Genomic DNA, 20,876 nt, shown 5'->3' with positions numbered 1-20,876 from the left:
TTTGCATGTTGACCAGTTGCTAATTGCTGTCTACTGCAGGAAGCTGCTTTGATGAGGACTGAGTGAGGCACTGGTGTGTTGGTATAGTGAGATGTCAGTAGGAATCATGTTATTGCTGTGTTTATTCAGCAGAGTGACAGAGTGGGTTTTCCCCTGTGACCCATGACCTGTCTAGCTTCAGGTTCTTGGGTCAGTGGCAGTTTTATCTCATGAAACAGGCCTTGGATCCATTTTTTTAAAGAAAGAAGTAGTTGTTTACTCCCATACCGTCTGTGCCATTATTGCACCACCGAGCATAACTGTCTAGGCTGGTTGTATACCTCAAAGGATCATGGCTGGTGAGACTGACGGGCACTTTTTCTTCTCCAGTAGCATGTGTAACACTGTGTAGCTCTATGAATACTAGCCATAGGGATGAAGCTTCTAGTTGAGTAGTAGCTAGATTTCTCCATGTTCTTTGATTCATGTATGCAGTGTCTTCAGCCATAGGGTCTTATCTTCAACATCTGGGGGGCAACTGATAGCAGTGACAATAGACTGTAATGTCTGAGAGGTCTGTGGGGCCTCAAAAGGCAGTAACCCACTCTTGGTACTGGAGGTTTTATTTGGTAGAGTATGGTGGCTAGTTGGGATAGTGTCCCTCTATAACTCTTGATATTTTAAAATTAGACTAATTTCTGTTAACATTTTTGCCTTTTGAGGATTATTTGCGCTGCCTCTGATACTTTGAAGAGTTAATATCTGCTTTGTGTCTTTTCCCCCTTCTTCTTATATTTTAAGCAATTAAATGTGAAGAACAGCCCACTGAGGATATCTCCATGATAGAACAACCCAGCAAAGACATCCCTGTTACAGTCCAGACCAGCAAAAGTATCCATGTGGTAGAAGAACAAAACCTACCACTTGTAAGGTTAGTCATGTACTCTCTAAAAGTGCCTGTGGAATTTTACTGGGGCCTATAGGAATTTCATTTTGGCTATGGAAACAATATTAGAAACTGCTGATTCCCCTTTCACATTTTATAGATACTGGCATTTTGTTTTTATCCAATAGAAATACTGATTGTTTATAACATATAGGTTGCTTATGCAGTCTTATTGTGAGTGTGCTCTCATCTTAATTAGGGCCTATTACTAAAGGTGCATTATTGCTTCTGTAACTATAATCTTTAATCTTTGGTTGACATCTGTCTGGGTAATCAGTCGCTGTCTGTAACAGATGGTCTTGCTTCTCTGGGGCTAACAAAGATGTAGATGATCGTCATATCAGAAAACCCCTTTCTGTCCTTGAGCACCCACATTGCTTGGATTGTTAAGTATTACCTTCTGTTCACTTATGCTACAGCAAGATACAGGTATTTTCCAAGTGTGTCTGGATCTTAGTTTGGTACGAATATGGAAAGGACACTCTGTTTCGTCTGTGGTAGTTTTTGTATGCCAAACTATATTGACTGGCCAGTAGCCGAGGAAAACTGGGATGTTCTTGATTTGAGGGGAGACGAACATTCAGTATCCTTTTATTATTTCCTTCAATAGAAGTTGGGGTTGGCGTCCTCAGCAACAGTGATTGTTATGGCTTTTAGGCTTTTTATTTTTTATTGAGGTAGCGCTTTGCCATGTGACCCAGGCTAGCTTTGAACTTGAAAGAATCCTCCTACCTCAACTTTCTTAGCGGTAGGATTGTAGGTTTGTGTCCCATCATGATCCCATTACGGCTTTTCTTTACAAAGTCCTTATTTCAGCTATTATTATTTAAACAGGATCTCACTTTGCAGTCTTAGTGTTCTTCTGACTTAGTATGTAGCCCAGGTTGACCTTGAACTCATAATCCTTCCACCTCAGTCTTTGAAACACTAAGATTACAGGTATAGGCCCGACACCTGGCTTTCCTGTTAGTCTTGCTTTTTCCATTTTTCCTTGGGAATATTAGAGTAAGTAAGTCTCTAGGAAGGGGTCAAGAATGTGAGTCTTACATGGTTGAGCAATGTGTGTAAAGGAGTTCTGGAAAAGGTCAGCAGGCAACAGGTATGTTTGTGGCACCAGTGAAGAGACAGGTCTGTATAAAGACTTCTGTAGCAGTTCTTAATCACTTGTCAGAAGTGTTCAACAGATAGAAAACTGAAAAGAGGTCTGGCTGTGGGGGTGATGGAGACAGGCTCTGAAATGCCCTCGGACTTTGCAGTATTATTTCACTTTTCATAGCTTTTGTAGATTAAGGCTATTAGAATTTTTGAAATTGATAGAAGCTTTTTATTGAAAGAGGGAAACATTTGAATTTAGCAATCTTCATCATTGTTGATATGAATCTCCTAGGTCTGAAGACCTGCCTTCCAGTCCTCAAGTTTCTGTTGCTGCTGTGGAAACAAAGGAACAGGTACCTGCCCGAGAGCTGCTGGCAGGGGGGCTGCAGGTTCAGACGTCATCCGAGCCTGAGGTTTCCTCAACTCAGGAAGACTTGTTTGACCAGAGTAGTAAAACAGGTAGGAAGGTTGGTTATTTCCACAGCTCCTCTTCACACTTGTTCTACATTTTTATTTTAGTTCCAAGGCTACTGTTTAAGTTAAAAAGTACGTTTAAAAGTAGCTATGATATGGAATAGATAATGATATGGAAGAATGATACGGAAGAAAAATATACTCCTAGCCAGTCAGTGATGAGGGCTGTCAAAGAATGTTTAGTAGTCAGCATTTGTGTAGCTTTCACCCTTTTGGAGGTTGAGGTAAAATAGGAGTGCATCTGGTAAAGCTTGGTATCACAGACAGAGTTGCCATTTCTTCTGTCTTGTGTACTGTGATTTTCTTACTCATTTGGGTAATAGTTTACTTATCTATTAGATGACATCACAGGTAAATTAAGGTCTAGAAGAAAGGACACAAAGCTTAGATGTGTAGAATGGAATTTGTTTCACCCTCCTGTAGTCTTCTCCCCCTACTCCACCGTCTCAGAAAGCCAGATGCTTAGTGAGCAGCAGGGAGGAGGTAGACTGTGCCCCTTTGTATTCTGTGCTGCGGTTGGTGTGTAAGACATCAGCGGCCATCCACTAAAGCTACCAGGGTGTAGGTAAGGCATTTCTGTATACCTAGGGCTAATATAGTTAATATTCAGTCTGTCTAAGTTGATATTCTCCATTCATGGAGATCTTAATAACGTGAGTCACTCTGGCTGCTCATAGATTTGTTAGTAGTACTTAGTATTTTCTGTCTCCTTTGAGGAGGCTCAGGTTCTAATCATGGAAATTGCTGCATTCATACCATCAGGTGTCATGCGCATTGTTTTGACTTCTCCCATCTGCATCATGGCATGAGCTTTCCTTCACCTTAGGTAGACCTTGGAATAAAAGGCTCGCTTGCTGTTTTATTATAGAAGCATCACAAGAAAGAAGAGCAGCCAAGCAGAGGTATAAGGATTCTGGCTTTTCCTCTCTATAGTAGTTACTTTTATCATTGCTGTAACAACAACAACAAATCTTACAAAAACAGCTTAAAGAAGGAAGGTTTGGGGCTGGGAGAGACAGATGTTCAGTGGTTAAGAGCACTGACTGCTCTTGCCAAGGTTCAGTTCCCAGCACCCACATGGTGGCTAACAACCATCTGTTACCCCAGTTCCCTTGCCTCTATAGGTTCTTACAGGCATGTAGTAACATAAACTCTTATAGGCATACACACACATAATAAAAATAATGAAGACATGAGTAACTTTTTAAAAAACAAAACAGATTTTTTTTTTTTGGTCCCACAGTCTGAGAGTTCTAGTCTTCATATTAGGGAGGCTGTGAGAACCTGTCCAGTGTCCATGCTCAGGAAGCAGAGATCCCTGCTGCTCCGCTCTCTCTCCTTTTATTCAGCTTGGGATTCCAGCCCATGGGACCTGCTGCCTACATTCAGTGAGGGCACTTTCTCCTCAGCTCAGCCTTTCTGGAAATACCCTCATACACACTAAGAGCTGTATTTCTATGGTGACTCCAAAAGCAGCCAAGCTGACAGAATTAGTCACATTATCTCTAGCCTTTGTCAGCACCCTTGACACCAGCACATCACTTTACATCATAATAATTCACCCCTCGCCCCCGAAAATCTCATTTTCATCTCATAATGCAACTGCATTTACTTGTTTGAAAAGTCCCCATAGTCTGAAACAACTCCAATATTGTCTAAAATTTAAAATGTCTTCTGAGACCATGTCTCCTAACTATAAAAACTATTATCTATTAACTATAAAACTATTATCAGCTCTATAAAGCTGATAATCAGGTCATATATTAAGAGAAGGGTGAGGACAGAGCAAGTGTGACATCCAGCAGAACAAATACCAAAACCTGTAGCCCATGTGATTGGCCTTGTGGTCCCCAGCAGCCTTGGGTACTCTGTCCTTCCGTCCTGATGCCTTCAGCACAGATGACCTTTGTCTTGGGTTAGCTCCACTGCAGTTTCCCTTGGCAGATTTCCCATGGTTTTGGTATCTCTGAGCGTTTTGGATTCTCCATTGTGACTTAAGTTTCACCTTCCAAACTTCATGCAGTGGCCTTGAAGGGCCTTGTTGCAGGGAGCTAACCCCCTCCATACACTGCCTGAACTCAGCAGCTTTCTGAAACTTTGGTGCCCCCAACTTCAGTGTGCCTCTTGTTTTTACATCTTCCATGACTACAAAAACAATGCTGTGTGGATGGTGCTCCCAGTTCTGCCAGCTCCAGATGTAGCCTCTCCCTCTCGGATCCCAGTTGCTGTGGCCTCTGTGTCTTTGAGGGTGCCCTTGGAGAAGCACGTTCCTTGGCAGCCATTTTGCAACAGGGAACCCATGTGGTGGCATTGTCAGTTTAGACTCTTTTCCTTTCAAATGAGTGGGTGGGTTTTTTTTTTTTTTTTTTTTTTTTGAGACAGGGTTTCTCTGTCTAGCCTTGGCTGTCCTGGAACTCACTCTTTAGACCAGGCTGGCCTCGAACTCAGAAATCTGCCTGCCTCTGCCTCCCAAGTGCTGGGATTAAAGGCCTACGCCACCACTGCCCAACATGGGTAGGTTTCTAACCTCCTGTTGTCCCACTGAAGAACATGAAGAGGTTTCTCTTTGATGGTACAATTAGCAGTTAGAGATACATCCCCTGTATACTATCTCTATCTTTAAACTCACTACACATTTTCATAGCTTTTATTCTCCCACTGTTGAGAAGAATTGGAACAGTGAACAGAGTGCTTTCCTGACATGCAGTTTCTTCTATCGAACAAATTAGTTCATTACTTTTTCTGACTTCCCTGGTGACAGATTGTTAACTTTGTAGCCCTGGCTTTACTAGAAGTTGCTATGTAGTCCCGGCTGGCCTTGAACTTACAGAGATCCACCCGCCCCTGCCTTTCAAATGCTGGTGCTGAAGGCATGTACCACCACATCCAGCCAGTCCATTATTTATGAATTCAGCCTCAAATTCTTAGGACATAAGTAGAGTACAGATCTTTTCTAGCTGTGTCGTAAGGGGTCTGTATTCAGTTGTAGAATGTCATGAGTGGGTGACAGTGCAGTTGTAAGACAGTGGCTCCATTTCTAGTAGAGTCACTTTTCACTGTAAAGCTTTGTGAGCTAGGCTTCTACTGTGTGTACTTTTTTCTGCATCCTGGTCTTATAGACTCTCACCTAGCTTCTCACAGTGTTTTAAAAACTTTATCCTGCATCTGCAAACAATTCTACATTTCTCATACAAACTAGTTCCAAAGGCTGGGATCCAAAATTCGGGTTCATAACTGACTGGGCCCCAATTCTTGGAACCAGTTTTCAGGATTATTTTCCTCGTTTTTGAAATAGAATGTCAGATAAGCATTAGAGCGCAGACGTGCCCAGATATAGATGTGTTTTGAGCCATTACCTTCTTTAAGCTTAGACTGTGGTAGAAAGGATAAAGTAACTCTTTTAACCAGTTGTCTATTAAAAAAATACGACTGGGTGGTGGTGGCTCACACCTTTAATCTCTGCATTTGGGAGGCAGAGGCAGAGGCAGAGGCAGGTAGATCTCTGAGTTGGAGTTTAGCCTGGTCTACAGTGAGGTCCAGGACAGCTAGGGCAACACAGGGAAACCCTGACTTGAAAAATGGAAAAACAAACCAACCAACCTGAAATGAGGCATGGGGTTACCATTGATTCAAAATTTGTGCCCTGGTGATGTCCAGTTGAGTTGTGCTTCCACAGAAAGGACTTCTCCCCCTGAAGTATGGCAGACTGGGTATTGCTGTTTTGGCAGTACTGAGTAGGTTCTCCCATGCAGTGATGTCAGTCTGAGAAGTAAATACAACTCTAACTTTTCTCCCCCACTAGCTTCTGATGGTTGTTCTACTCCTTCAAGGGAGGAAGCTGGGTGTTCTCCGGTTTCCACACCTGCTACCACCCTGCAGCTCCTGCAGCTGTCTGGTCAGAAGCCCCTTGTTCAGGAGAGTCTTTCCACGTAAGTAAGCCTGAGAGAGCCTGGAGAGGCAGGTCACCATTCAGACCAGAGCTCCTGTCAAAGCCAGAAGCTGGAACCCAGGCCTTAGGAGTTTGGGGGTGAGAACTTAGAGGAACTGTTTAAAGTCTATACATGTATTTTCTCATTGGAGGCTTGATGGTGCTAACTAAAGGTTTCATAGAAAATCAGTGCCTTGCAGTTTATAAATGTGATGCATGAGAACCAAGTGTAGGCCCCTCCCTTTTCTAGTGTTATATTGTCACTTAACAATATAGGACAGGATGATTCGCTAGGGCAGAGAGTTTGTGTTTTCTTTCTGTGCTTGTTTTTGTTTTTAAATAAAAATGTGCATACTCTTCATACTATTTAAAATGAGGTAATTTTTTTATGTCTTGGTACTGTGAGTGTCCTGTTTAGTCATTATATTTTGTGTCTACTCATTCACTTTGCCCTTACTTTTTAAAAACTTAGTGTTTGAGAGCTGTTTGAGTCTCAGATTGCTGTTCAGGAGAAACGTTAAGTATATTTGCTGTTAAATATGTGTGTTGGATGTTTTTGTTAAAAAGTCAAAGCACATGTTAAACCCTTGGCTGCAGTAAAGTAACCTTTGATTCTCTCTTTATATAAAGGAATTCCTCAGATCTTGTTGCTCCTTCCCCTGATGCTTTCCGATCTACCCCTTTTATCGTTCCTAGCAGCCCCACAGAGCAAGGAGGGAGAAAAGGTGAGCCGTCGTGACCTGTCTGTTCATCTCAGCCCAGGAGAGGAGCAGTGCTCTCCAGCCTTTCCAAGTGCACGCTTCCTTGAGCTTCACAACACTGCCGCTGAGACTCATGTACCTAGGATAAACTGCTCAAGCTTTTAAAATTAAACCCAAGTAAATTAGTAGGGGGAAGAACTGGACTTGTTATTAATGACCTAGTACATTCCGGGTACATGCTAATATGTTTCTAAGTGAGAGAGAGCCAGAAGTTATTTCTTAGGTGCTTTTTTTGTTATTATTAAAATAATTGATGGTGCCTTGAAGGAGCTGATAAAAATTTTAACTTAATTTGTCTTATGAGGCCTTAGTACCCCGCTTACCCCCCTAGATGGTCTCATGTATCTTAGGCTCTCCTTTTTAGCTGAGAATGCCCTTGAACATTGGATCCCCAGTTTCTACCTTCTTCTACTATAAATAAATAAATAAACAAACAAATAAATAAATCTCCCTCTACCATACACACACACACACACACACACACAATTGTTATACAATTATATATTGTATAATACACAAGTATAACGATGTGTGCCACTATGCCTGGCTTTATGTGGTGTTGGGGTTCTGATTTTGGGCTTCTAACAGAGTGGGCAAGAATTTTACCAATAGAGCTAGATTCCTAGCCTATGAATTTCTAAATGTCTGTGTATTTCTAAACATCTATCTTTTCCAAGTTTTTTTTCTGTAAATTCTATCAGTTTCTTCTTTTTCCTCTGTTTTGTTTTGTGTTTGAGACAGAGGTCTGCCTCTGTGTCCCGGGTTGCCCTTCAGTTAGAGGCCCTCTCCCTTCCGTCCCGAGTGCTGGGGTGTCAGCTTTGTAGCACTGCACTTCTGTGCTCCTTTTATTCATATATCAATAAGGTTGCATAATTTACATTATTATTAAACACATTGTTTATACCAGTTGATGTCATTTGTTCAGTTATTTCTCTGTTTTTTTCCCCCAGAGAATCCACACAAAAATCCTAAGTAGTAGTTAAGGTTATTTGTTTGTTTTTTTCGAGACAGGGTTTTTCTGTATAGCCCTGGCTGTACTGGATCTTACTCTGTAGACCAGGCTGGCCTCTGAACTCAGAAATCTGCCTGCCTCTGCCTCCCAAGTGCTGGGATTAAAGGCATGAGTTTTATCTCCACATTGCATATGAGGAAATGAAGTCACAAATTTCACAACTAGTAATATAGTTAGGATCTGAACTCTGGCATTTGCCTCTGAGACATTTGCTTTAACTTGTCAGATGTTCTGTGACAGTGTGCTGTCTGTGCTGTTGAGTTCTGGGTGTATTGAGAAGTACTAAGATGCAGGGTTAGCCTCAGACTTCTCTCTGCTTGTCTGTCTGCTCAGTTGTGGGTACCAATAGCATTGGTGCAAATAGTTGTAGAGACCAGTAGCATTCTAACTACATGTATAATTGGTGGCATCTTTATCAGAGTGATGGGATTTCATTCTACAAAAACCCTACTTAGATTGTTAGGCTAATTTCTTGATTTTTTTCTGTCTGTAATGTGAACATATAAAAAGAATTACATTAAAGGTGCTTTTTCTTCTTGTTTATAATCAATACTATATAAAATTTGGAAGAGTTATAAGAGAGTAACGTGAGGAAAATAAATATTACCTTGGGTCACATTCTAGATAAGTACAGTTATTATTTGGATGTATTTTTCAGAGCATTTTCTGTACATATGAAAAAGTATTTTTATATTTGATGAATCTTCTTTTTTCCCCATGTAACCCTGAATCACATGTACCCTTGTTTGTGAAGTCTCAGATACATTTTATTTAGAACTATTTGTTTTGTCATCTACCTTAGATTATTAGACTAAATCAAAGTCTGTAGCACTGGACCTTAAAATCTCTTCAGCTTGGTATGTGAGGGTGAGGCCAAGCAAGCAGCCAGGGTGAGCACTGAAGTTTGGATTGTAGGCGGTTGGTAACATGAATGTAAGCTGGGAAAGCTAAATGGAGTAAGTAGTTTTTGACTGGTTTGCTTGGGATCAGTTTGTAAAAATAGGGGTCAAAAGTTTGATGAATTAAATAGTTACCTAGGCTGGCTCTAAGGATGGGCTCAGTTGCCTTAAAGTAGGTAGTATATCATGCCGAAACAGTGGTTTTAAGCTTTATATATATGGGTATTTTTCCTGCGTGTGTGTTTGTGTATTACTTGTATGCATGGTGCCCTCTAAGGCCAAGATAGGATTGATCCCCTGGAACTGAAGTTACAGATGGCTGTGAGCTGCTATGTGGGTGCTGAGAATCAAACTTGGGTCCTTTGAAAGAGCTGTAGCCTGTACTTTTAACCTCTGAGCATCTCCCAACCCTATGAACAGTGATAGTGTTTTCTGTGTGTGTTTCCTCTTGAGCAGTTTGTGTTAGGGTCAATGTCTTGATTCTAAGATAAGTCAGTGTTGATTGGCATTGGTGGCTCTGTATTTGTACTGGTGTCAATCTCTGCACTTAGCAGGACTTACTGCAGGCATAATGACTTCATACAGACTTGGAGTGATAATGAGCAAGTTCATTGCCTTTCAAGGTCTGGGGCAGAGTATGTTGTAGTTAAATTAGGTGGCATTAAATACTGGGGAGCAGCAGTTGAAGTGCTTACTGTGTAAATAGGAGGACTGCTGTTGGGATCCCTAGAAACCATGTAAATGCTAGGAGAGCTCCTAAATCTACCTTCAGAAGGCCAAGATGGAATACAAGGAGCAAGCTGGCTAGCAATACTAGTAAGTCATCAAGGAAGATTCTCCACATCAACCTGAGGCTTCCATAGGTACCATCCCATACGTGCACACATGTAGACATTCATTCACATGCACACCTACCACATACAGAAAGACAGGAATAAATGGATCTGGCTATTCTTACAGAAGATGTGAAAATGAGCTAGGACAATCTGGGAGTGTTTAGAGGTGATGTAACTTAAATTTCTTATGGATGGGTGGGCATTCTCAGATGGAAACCCATTTTAATCTATGTCTAAAATTAGATATGGGCTGCTGACATGATTAAAAATGCTCGACTGTGAAGCCTGGCAACCTGAGTTTGCTCCCTGGAGCCCACAGTAAAAGAAGAGAACCAACTCCTAAAAGCTGTCCTCTGAGTGCCATATGTGTGCACACATGTGTACTCATACATTCCCTCCTCCCACAGGGTAGGACTGGTGGGACACAAACTACTGTCATTTCAGTTTTTTTGAAAATTAGGACATTGTATTTTGGAATGGAAATTTCTGTAACATAATTGCTGTTTGTGATATTGGAGCATGAGTAATATTGGTGATTGCTAATTTTGTAATTAATTTCTTCTTTGTGGATCCAGATGAGCCCATGGATATGTCAGTGGTACCTGAAGGAGGGGAGCCTTTCCAGAAGCTTCAGGATGATGAAGCAATGGAGATAGAAAAACCCCTTCTCCCATCTCAGCCGCAAGCATCAACACCAGTGTCTCGGAGCACGCCAGTTTTCACTCCTGGCTCACTTCCCATCCCGTCCCAGCCTGAGTTCTCTCATGTGAGTTTTGCAGGAAGAGTTCCCATCTCCTGCTGCTTTTCCTTCCCTTCTTGCTTGGTGGGTCAGGGATGTGAACTTAGGGATGCATAGATTCTAGGCAAGTGATTTGCCACAGAACTACACATCTAGACCAGTCTTTTAAGAAGTACTCTAAGCTAGGTGGTGGTGGCAGCACTTGCCTTTAATCCTAGCACTTGGGAGGCAGAGGCAGAACCCTGTGAGTTTGAGGCCAACCTATCTATATAGGCCAGCTGGTGCTACATAGAGAAACCCTGTCTCAAAAAAACTAAAAACTTAAAAAGAAAAGAATTGTACTTTATTGTGCGTGCATGTATGTGTGTCATGCATATCCTTGCATGTGTAAATGGAGGTCAGAGAATAGCTTTGGGCATCAGTTCTACACCCCACGTTTGCTTGCTGGCTTGTTTGGTTTAGGTCAGTGGTTCTCAACCTTTCTAATGCTGCAAACCTTAAATATAGTTCCTCATGTTGTAGTGACCCCAACCCTAAAATTATCTTCATTTCTATTTCATGACAGTAATTTTACTACTGTTATGAATTTTAGTGTAAATACCTGATATGCAGGATATCTGATATGTGACCCTGTGAAAGGATCATTTGACCCCCCCAAAGGGGTTACAACCCATAGGTTGAGTTCCTCATGCTGGTTGGGTACATTTTCTAAGAAGAGCCTTTTTCTAACTCTTACTGGTTTTATAGTTTGAATGCCATGGAATTATAGGTGATTGGGAATACTTTCCTTTAAAGGTTTGGAAGGTGTTTGCTGTTGTCTTGGAATTTCTGTTGCTTCTATTGAGTAGCATTAAGCCACTCTGAGTTTTTGGACCCTGTGACTTACTTTTTTGTTACTGTCATCCCACAGGATTTTTTTCTTTGTTCCAGTATTTATACTCTGAACCCCCAGATGTTTCTGGATTGTGTCAGATTGACAGCTGAGCAAACTGTGACAGTATGATTTCCAGGTTCATCCATGTTACTGCATGGAGCAAAATTTCAGACCACTTTACTGTAACTGACACTGTGTGTGTATATTAGACACTCACTCTTTAGTTTGTCAGTTGATGAACATTTTTTTGTCTCTGTGAGTCATGCTGCTAAGAAGGTTGGTGCACAGACTTGTGTAAGGATGTGTTTTGCTTTTCTTATATAAAGTGTAGGTGCAATTGGTGGAGTTTACCATCTGTTTTAATCCCCTGAATTACTGATTTCTGTGTCGTTGTTTTTAATTCTTAAAGTCTTTTTCTCCCCTCTGAATATTTTTGTCTTATGTCTGTGTTTCTCTTTAATAAAAATAACTTTGGCAAGTTTTCTCTTTCCCACGAGTCACCATTCACAATAGGCTTTAATATAGTGGATTTATTTAAGTGGTGCTAGGGGTTGAGCTAGAGCCTCAAACATGATGATCAAATTCCCAGCCACTGAGCATCTGTTCTTATTTATTGATTTTTTTCGAGACAAGAGTTTTGCTTTGTAACTCAGGCTAGCCTTGTACTCGTCAGCATTGGTTTGCTAGCTGTTAGGATTACAGGCGTGTGTTACCATATCAGTTTTGGGGAGCCAAACTGTCTGTGGATGAATGGAGTGATTACATGCTGCTTTAACTACATACCAGTCCTGTTAACTTTCTTTTTTTTTTTTTTTTGAGTCATACAGTAACTGAGGATGACATGGGACTTCTGATCATACTGCCTCTACCTCCTGAGTGGTGGAATGTGTTCTTCTATCACACAGTTTTGCTGAGTGTTTTTTTGAGACAAGGTCTCACTGTGTAGCTCTGGTTGCCCTAGGACTCACTGTCTAGACCAGGCTGGCTGCTGCCTCCCAAGTGTGTGGATTAAAGGTGCATGCCATTACACTTAGCTTGTTGAGTGGTTTTATTAATTCTAGGGTAGGAATCCTGGTCTTTGTGCTTGTTGGCATGAACTCTTGCGAATGAATTAGGTCTCCTTCATGTTTTGATGTCTTTTACATTTTGTTTGGTGTATGTGTGTTTACACATACATGGGTGGTTTCATACATTGTGGAGGTCATAGGACAATCTGAATGTATTGGTTCTTTTTTTCTACCCTGTGAGTCTGGGAACCAGTTACCAAGCTTGACAAGCTAGTGCCTTTCCTTCTGTCTTAGTCACTGTTCTACTGCTGTGAAGAGACACCATGACCATGGCAGATGTTATCAGAGAAAGTATTTAACTGGAGGCTTGCTTACAGTTTGAGCAGTTTAGTTCATTATCACTGTGGTGGGGAACATGGCAGCATACTGGAATAGTAGCTGAGAGCTACATTCTGATCTGTAGTCAGAGAGAAAGATACTGGATTTGATGAGAACTTTTAAAACCTCAAATCCCACCCCCCAGTGACATACTTCCTTTAAGGCCATACCTCCTAATTCTTCTAATACTTTTAAATAGTGCCTGTCCCTGGTGCCTAAGCCATTGAATATAGATTCTGTGGGGGCTATTCTTTTTTTTTTTATTTTTATTTATTTTTTATTGGATATTTTACTTATATTTCAGATGCCATCCCCTTTCCCCATTTCCCCTCCCTAGAAAACCCCTATCCCATGCTCCCTTCTCCTTTTTGCTTTTATACAATTTTAAAAAATCTTAATCAAAAGCTTTGTAAGTTTGGTAATGCTCAATATCAATCAGAAGTGTAACCCAATACCCAACCTAGATATATCAACTATCTTTGACTGGGCGGAGACACTCGAATATCTGCCTCCATGTTCCCCCCCTCCTTTTCTCTCTGGTCACCTAGCTCGTCTTCTCCTCCTCCTCTCCTCCTCCTTTTCCTTTTCATACTCTTCCCACCTTAGCTCCTTCTACATATCACCCTACATGTTAAAATAAAACTTTTCTCTCAAAATACAATTAGAGCATAACTATACCAATTTGTGTCAGTAAGGTACAAGATAGACCTAATACACAGTCCATCATTTTGTTGACTAACCAGAACCTCTGTCATCTCTCCTAACTAAAAGACTTAGTTCTGAACCTGGCTTTTTTCTTGGCTTTAGAATGAATGTCAGCTGAAAACCATCCTCTCAAATCTTTTCTCTCAAAGTAAATAGCCAGGATTGGCTATGAGACTATAAGTTTTCAACCCCGTCAGAAATCCAGAATGACTGAATTAACTGAAATTATGGGAATCACAAAGCATAGCTTCTAAAACTTAGCCAATTTATAGAGACCACTGAACATCTGGACAGTTTCTATACTACAAAACGTTGGAGCATCCAGTCTTCAGCCTTCTGGCCCAGGATCCTCTGACAGACCAAGTGATGCAGAATTATTAAGGGTGATTACTCTGTCTTGGCAGATATAATCAGTTGACTATTCCACAAGTGTGTCCTTTTCTGGACAGTAATTTGTCTGTAGATGAAAGAGACAATTCTTGCCTAGTGGGTGTCTCACCACAACGGGAGTAACTCTAAAGATGCTCATTTTCTTCTTAGGATCTAAGACAGGAAGCTGTCAGGACCAGACAGGTCTCTAATCAAAATGACCATTAATACAGAAATGTTTGTAACGTCAATTCTGTGGACTTCTGATGTTTTGAAAACCAACTATCCATGTAAGGTAATCTGGACTGTTGTCTGTTAACTCCTCTCAGCTATTTCTAAATAAAATATAGAAAACACCCTAACAATAAATTCAAAGCCATGAATTAGCTATAGGTCCTTAACTCACAGGCTAACCATCTCAAATCAGTTAAAAAAATTAAAGAAGGACTGGGTCTAAGCCTTGTATTCCTAAATGTGTTATACAGGCACAATGCCTATGAGAGTAACAATATTCATCTCACTTTTATATCAGTAAGAAGCTTGTACCAATGAAAACCTTAAATTTGAAATCAAAGTAAATTTTGTACCATTTTAGAAATTATAACTTCACCTTAATAACAGTAATACATATTTCTACCAATAGGTTATGGCTATGCAATAAATCCTAGCTATTTCTCCCTGTTCCAACAAAACCACTACTTTTCCCTAGAAAGACAGCCCGATATTAACCACCTAAGTCCCCAAGCTCAGGAAATAGGGGCGCCAACTCTTCATAGGTTCGAGCAGGTCTGCTCAGCTTGCTTGATGAGTAGATACACCAAGGCTGTGTATTCTCCAATATACAATTCTCAAAACAAATTTTAGTATCAAGATAATTTTTTGTTTGAATTCTGGAAACTAGTCTTCTGGCAGCCTGCCTCTGTCATGTCTAATCCATATAATTCTGGGAGTTTCTATGAGGGTGTGCTCCCACCATCCTCACATTTCTGCCTCCCTGCTCTCAAATTCCCCAACACTAGGGAATCCAAACTTGAGGTATCAAGGCTCTCCACTTCCACTGATGCCTAACCCCTTACCCCATCCCCCCTCCTCCAATTACTATGAGGGTGGGCTCTGTGGGGGCCATTCTTATTCATACCACCACACCTACTGAGCCATCTTACTGGCCCTTGCTGTTTTATGCGCATTGTTATTTTTTTTTAAGATAGATATAGGTATGTATGATGTATGTATGTATGTATGTATGTATGTATGTATGTATGTATGTATGTATTCACCATTGCTCTCTTCAGACACACCAGAAGAGGGCATCAGACCACATTGCAGATGGTTGTGAGCCACCACGTGGTTACTGGGAATTGAACTCAGGACCTCTGGAAGAACAGTCAGTGCTCTCAATCACTGAGCCATCTCTCCCGCCCAGTGCATTATTATTTTTAATGTATATTTATCTATATGAGGGTGTTCAGTCCCCCAAAACTGGAGTTACAGATAGTTGTGAGATATCATGTGGGTGCTGCGAATTAAACCCAGGACCTCTGGAAGCGCAGACAGTGCTCTTAACCACTGAGCCATCTCTCTAGTTCTGGAGCTTATTGTCTTTTAAATGAGAGCTTTTCCTTATTTGCTGATATTTAAGAGTAAAATACCAGAATTTATTTGTTGATATTTAAGAGTAAAACACCAGAACTCTGGTTCTGAGGTGATGATTAGGCTTCTTGTTTTGAGAGTCACTGAATATGATCTGGGACATTTTGTCAGGAGTGCCCTAGTGTCAGAATCCTGATCATCTTGGGTTGGTCTGATTCACCAGGAAAATCTAATCTCCTGCCTGCTGGGTATAGGGCTGGTTATTATTGTACTTTAAAGGAAAAGTTTGAGGTGAAGGTCATGAGACACAGGGATGGGGTTCCGTCAGTATGTAGGTTTTCTTTAATCCCTCCCTCTGTCTTCAGGATGGTGCTCTCATAACTCTTTCTCATGTCCTCCTGTCTAGGCTTTGTGCTTTATTTTTTTCCTGGGCAGAGGAAGGGCAGGGAAAGAGGATATGGGAGTTGAACTGCTTCTTAAATAGACTTCCAGGCAGTCCTCCTCCCGTTTTTAGCAGCAACCTCACCATTACTTTTAAAATTATCTGATGTTACTGCCAAGTCCTAACTCCTTTTGGGGAGTGTGGTAGAGTGTGGTGGTGTCACCCTGGTAACTTCCTGGCTTTCTCTTATTGGCCTCACAATTGCCTTTCACTTGTCTGTTATTAAGTGGATTGCTACTCTTCCAGAATATATATGTGTATATGTGTGCATGTATGAATATGTAGATATGTATATATTCATGTGCATATAACTACATGTAACTATATGTAGCTCTTTCTCGTTTTTGAGAATTATGTATGCTAGAAACCATTGTTTAGCAGGATTTAAGAAATAAAGTAGATGTTGACTCTACCATTCTACTTTGTGAGTTCTCTCAATTTTTCATTATGTATCAAATTTCTACATTTTTCTTTCAAGATTTATTTCTTTTTATATGAGTACACTGTAGCTGTCTTCAGACACACCAGAAGAGGGCATCGGATCCCATTACAGATGGTTGTGAGCCACCATGTGGTTGCTGGGAATTGAACTCAGGACCTCTGGAAGAGCAGTCAGTGCTCTTAACTGCTGAGCCATCTCTCCAGCTCCTCCACATGTTATTTTTAAAGGTGGACAGAGAGAGCTGACTCCTGAGGGTTGTTCTGACCACCACATGTGCTATGGTACAGATATATGCTCAGATGCATGTACTATGTATACACACATACACAAACAATTATAACAGATTAAAAATAAATAATAAAATGTCAATGTAAAGCAAAGCATGGAGGCACATGCATGTAATTATAGCACTGGGTGGTAGAGACGGGAAGAGCAGGTGTTCAAAGTCAGCCTGGGCTACATGAGATCCTATTTTAACATTCACCCTACCCCCACCCCTAGAAAGAAAGAAAGAAAGAAAGAAAGAAAGAAAGAAAGAAAGAAAGAAAGAAAGAAAGAAAGAAAGAGCCATTGTGGCAGCAGGATAACTTGGGTGATAGTGGTATTTGCCCCCAAAGCCTGATCACCTGAGTTTGATCACCAGGACAACAATCCAGAGAGAATTGACTCTCAAAAGTTACTCACTAACCTCCAAAGAGTATTTGTGTTTGGAAGAATACCCACTGTATGTGTACACACACACACACACACACGCACACACACACACACGTTTATTATTGTTGTTGTTATTTATTAATTTTTTTGAGACAAGTTCTTACTGTATATCCTTGGCTGTCCCGGATCTCATTATGTAGACTAGGCTGGCCTTGAACTCATAGAGATCTGTTTGTCTTTTTCTTCCAAGTGCTGAGATTAAATGTGTATGCCTCAGCATTCTATGCATGAATGTGTGTATTAATACATTGTAGCCCTAGATGGCTTGGAGCTCACTATGTAGATCAAGCTGGCCTAGAATTTACACCAATCTGCCTGCTTTCGCCTTCCAAGCTCTGGGATTATTGGAACGTTCCAGGGTGCCCCAGGGCTTTGTGTAGGTTTTAAATTTTTTTGTTGTTGCTGTTTTGTTTTTTGTTTTTTTTTTTGTTTTTTTTTTTGAGACAGGGTTTCTCTGTGTATTCTTGGATGGCCTGGAATTTTCTATGTAGACCTCAGAACTCACAGAGATTCTCCTGCCTCTGCCTCGGGAGTGCTGGGCCAGCTTTGTGTTTGCTAGGGAAGCAGTCTACCCACTGAGCAAGTGGAGCATCAGCAGCCGTCCTGAGAACTCTGTAGTCACGTGTCGAATCGCAGGAGGGCTGCCTACTGTGGCTGTGTGTTTTGCTTTTTCCCAGCGGCTTGTGAGGATTACAGTTGTTCCATGTAGTTGTTAGTGCTTGGTTTTTTGAGTGTTTAGAACCTTAGCCATTTTATGCCTCCTTTCTTACTTTTAGACAGGTTTTGTGTGTGTGTGTGTGTGTGTGTGTGTGTGTGTGTGTGTGTGTGTGTGTGTGTGGTGTGAGAGTGTGTGAAACTCTGGCTGTCCTGGAATGCATTCTATAGATCAGGCTGTCCTCAAATTCTCCAAGATCCTGCCTGCCTTTGCCTCCTGGGCAGTGGGACTAAAGGTGTGCGTTGGTTGCTACTGCCTGGCTTACCGTGGTTTTAATTACATTTCTCTGCTGTCTAATGATCTTCTATCTTTACATTTTTAAAAATTTATTTTTACTTTATGTGCATTGGCATTATACACATGTATGTCTGGCATTTTGGCTGCAGGTATGTCATGTGAGGTGGTTGGATCCCTTGAAATTGGAGTTAGAGACATGTGGGTACTGGCAAATGAGCCTAGGTCCTCCAGAAGAGAGTGGTTCTTAACCACTCTCCAGCCATCTCTTCAGCCCAGTCTCTTTGCATTTTAACATCTGCTTCATGAGTGTTCAAAGTGGTGCAGAGAAGCAGAATGAGTACATAGTCATACTTTGTAAGATTGGAGATGGTTCTGTAAATGTATGTCAAGGGTCTATTTTATAGTATAGACATAATTTTAATATTTTGATGGTTGGATCTTCCTGTACTTAATAAGTTATTACTTTTAGGATTTTGTTTTGGATTACGCTTATTCTTTGCTAGGGATTTTGTAGGAAAAACACTGAACAGAGTGACTTGTATAGTTGAAGGCATGTTTGTAAGGTTTGGAGTTCTTTAATTTTTGATTAATTGATTTAGAAATGTAGATGAATCCAAGGGTTAGATATAAAAGAAACATGATACAGATAGCTGATAGCTTGACTTTTTTTCCTTCTTCCTTAGGACATTTTCATTCCATCACCAAGTCTGGAAGAACCGTCAAATGATGTGAAGAAAGCTGGGGGTTTGCATAGCACATCTCTCACTGTTGAGTGTTCGAAGACTTCAGAGAGTGAACCAAAGAATTCCACTGATGACCTTGGGCTCTCCATGACAGGGGATTCTTGCAAACTGATGCTTTCTGCAAGTGAGTATAGTCAGTCCTCAAAGATGGAGAGCTTGGGTTCTCCCAGGATTGAGGAAGGAGGAGAGAATACACAGATTGACGATACTGAACCCTCATCTCCAGTTACCAATTCTAAACCTCCTACTGAAAGTGAAAATGTCTTGGTGAATCCAGCACAGGACAACCAGGTAGAAATGAGTCAGAATGTAGATAAAGCAAAAGAGGATGAAACAGAGGACAGAGGTGACGTTGGTGTTTTAGCTGCTGGCTGTAAAGGCAGAGAAGACACAGTTGCTGAAGACGTTTGCATTGACCTCACTTGTGATTCTGGGAGTCAGGCAGTTCCTTCTCCAGCTGCCCGCTCTGAGGCACTCTCCAGTGTCTTAGATCAGGAGGAGGCCATGGAAATGAAGGAACACCATCCAGAGGAAGGGTTTTCGGGATCTGAAGTAGAAGAAGTCCCTGAGACTCCCTGTGGAAGTCACAGAGAGGAGCCCAAAGAAGAACCGATGGAAAGTATCCCACTGCACCTTTCTCTGACTGAAACTCAGTCTGAGGCGTTGTGTCTTCAGAAGGAAGCCCCCAAAGAGGAATGCCCAGAAGCTATGGAAGTTGAAACCAGTGTGATTACTATTGACTCCCCCCAGAAGCTGCCAGTACTTGACCAGGAATTAGAACATAAGGATCCAGAAACTTGGGAAGAGGCTACTTCTGAGGACTCCAGTGTTGTTATCGTTGATGTGAAGGAGCCTTCTCCTAGAGTTGACATTTCCTGTGAACCTTTGGAGGGAGTGGAGAAGTGCTCAGACTCCCAGTCCTGGGAGGCTGCGACTCCAGAGGAAGAACCACGTGCAGAGAATAGATTAAGTACTCCAGAGGAAAAGAGCGTAGAGTGTGATGGAGAGTCAAAAGCAGAGACCACAGAAAAGGACTCTGTAGCAGAAGACTCTCCACAACTTCCTTTGCCTTCAGTGACAGAGGAACCTGTCAGACCCGACCAGGAGACGCAGCAGCTCCAAGTTCAAGAGAAAGAGAGCCCAGTGACTGTAGATGCAAAAGTGGCTGATGACAAGCAGCTGGGATCAGAGGGCGCATGCCAGCAGCTTGAGAAGGCCCCTGCTCGTGCCTCACAAAGTTTCTGTGAAAGTTCTAGTGGTGAGTGGTAACAGATTTCATTTGGAGCTATCCAGCTAGGTTCCTATCTGGAAAGGGAGGACGCGAGCCCACATACTGTGTCAGGACTCAGCGTGAGCTTGAAGGAACAGTATGTGGGAAAATTTGAGATTCAGGGTTCTTGTTTTCTTCCATAGTTGTAATTATTTGTATGACCAGAGCTCATTTGAGGTTTATCAGCACCTTAGCTCAAGAGTAGTCGATACATGAAATTAGGAATTGTACAAGTTACTTTCTTCTGCTTACTTAAGTCCTATTCCTGAGGCTCCCACCCCACTCATGTGAAGTAGGCAGGTGTCACCAGTGAGTGGTTCCCCCATCATCTATCCATCTATCCTTTCTTTCTATCTATCTATCTATCTATCTATCTATCTATCTATCTATCTATCTATCTATCTATCCATCCATCCACCCACCTATTTCCCCCAGCCCCCGTCTGTCTGTCTTGTCTTTTTTGGTTCAAGGTTTCATTTTTATGGTACAGACTGTCCTCTCATTTTCTTTTTTTTTCCTGATATTTAATAACTTTATTTTAAAACAATGTTTTAAATTTATTTTCTGCAAATTCCATACATATGAACAGTATATTTTGATTATATTCATCTGCCATTACCTCCTTCCAGTTGCCTTCTGGTGCTTCTGACCCCATCGCCCTCCCAACTTCATGTTCTCCTTCACTGGCTTGTTATTACAACTCAGCCTTGAGTCTTACCAG

At 41.4% G+C, this 20,876-nt stretch overlaps 1 protein-coding gene across 11 annotated transcripts in view; it reads left to right on the top strand.

The window, feature by feature from the left end:
* The window catches only part of Tp53bp1 (tumor protein p53 binding protein 1), a 91,293-nt gene that overhangs the window by 34,465 nt on the left and 35,952 nt on the right, over positions 1 to 20,876 (top strand). For 4 of the 11 annotated variants that reach the window (XM_076929578.1, XM_076929577.1, XM_076929583.1 and 1 more), the window contains 7 exons: positions 781 to 910; positions 2,313 to 2,479; positions 3,321 to 3,396; positions 6,325 to 6,423; positions 7,053 to 7,147; positions 10,506 to 10,696; positions 18,826 to 20,143. In XM_076929578.1, coding sequence (XP_076785693.1) covers positions 781 to 910; positions 2,313 to 2,479; positions 3,321 to 3,396; positions 6,325 to 6,423; positions 7,053 to 7,147; positions 10,506 to 10,696; positions 18,826 to 20,143 — 2,076 coding nt within the window. Of the gene's footprint in view, positions 1 to 780; positions 911 to 2,312; positions 2,480 to 3,320; positions 3,397 to 6,296; positions 6,424 to 7,052; positions 7,148 to 10,505; positions 10,697 to 14,173; positions 14,298 to 18,825; positions 20,144 to 20,876 lie in introns of those variants that run through there. The other 7 variants (XM_076929584.1, XM_076929580.1, XM_034494452.2 and 4 more) reach the window with 4 other exon arrangements.

The sequence above is a fragment of the Arvicanthis niloticus genome, chromosome 2 (assembly GCF_011762505.2).
Source record: "Arvicanthis niloticus isolate mArvNil1 chromosome 2, mArvNil1.pat.X, whole genome shotgun sequence".
Lineage (NCBI taxonomy): Eukaryota > Metazoa > Chordata > Mammalia > Rodentia > Muridae > Arvicanthis > Arvicanthis niloticus.
Note: the sequence above shows the minus strand (reverse complement) of the source record. Positions and strands in the feature narration are given on the sequence as shown.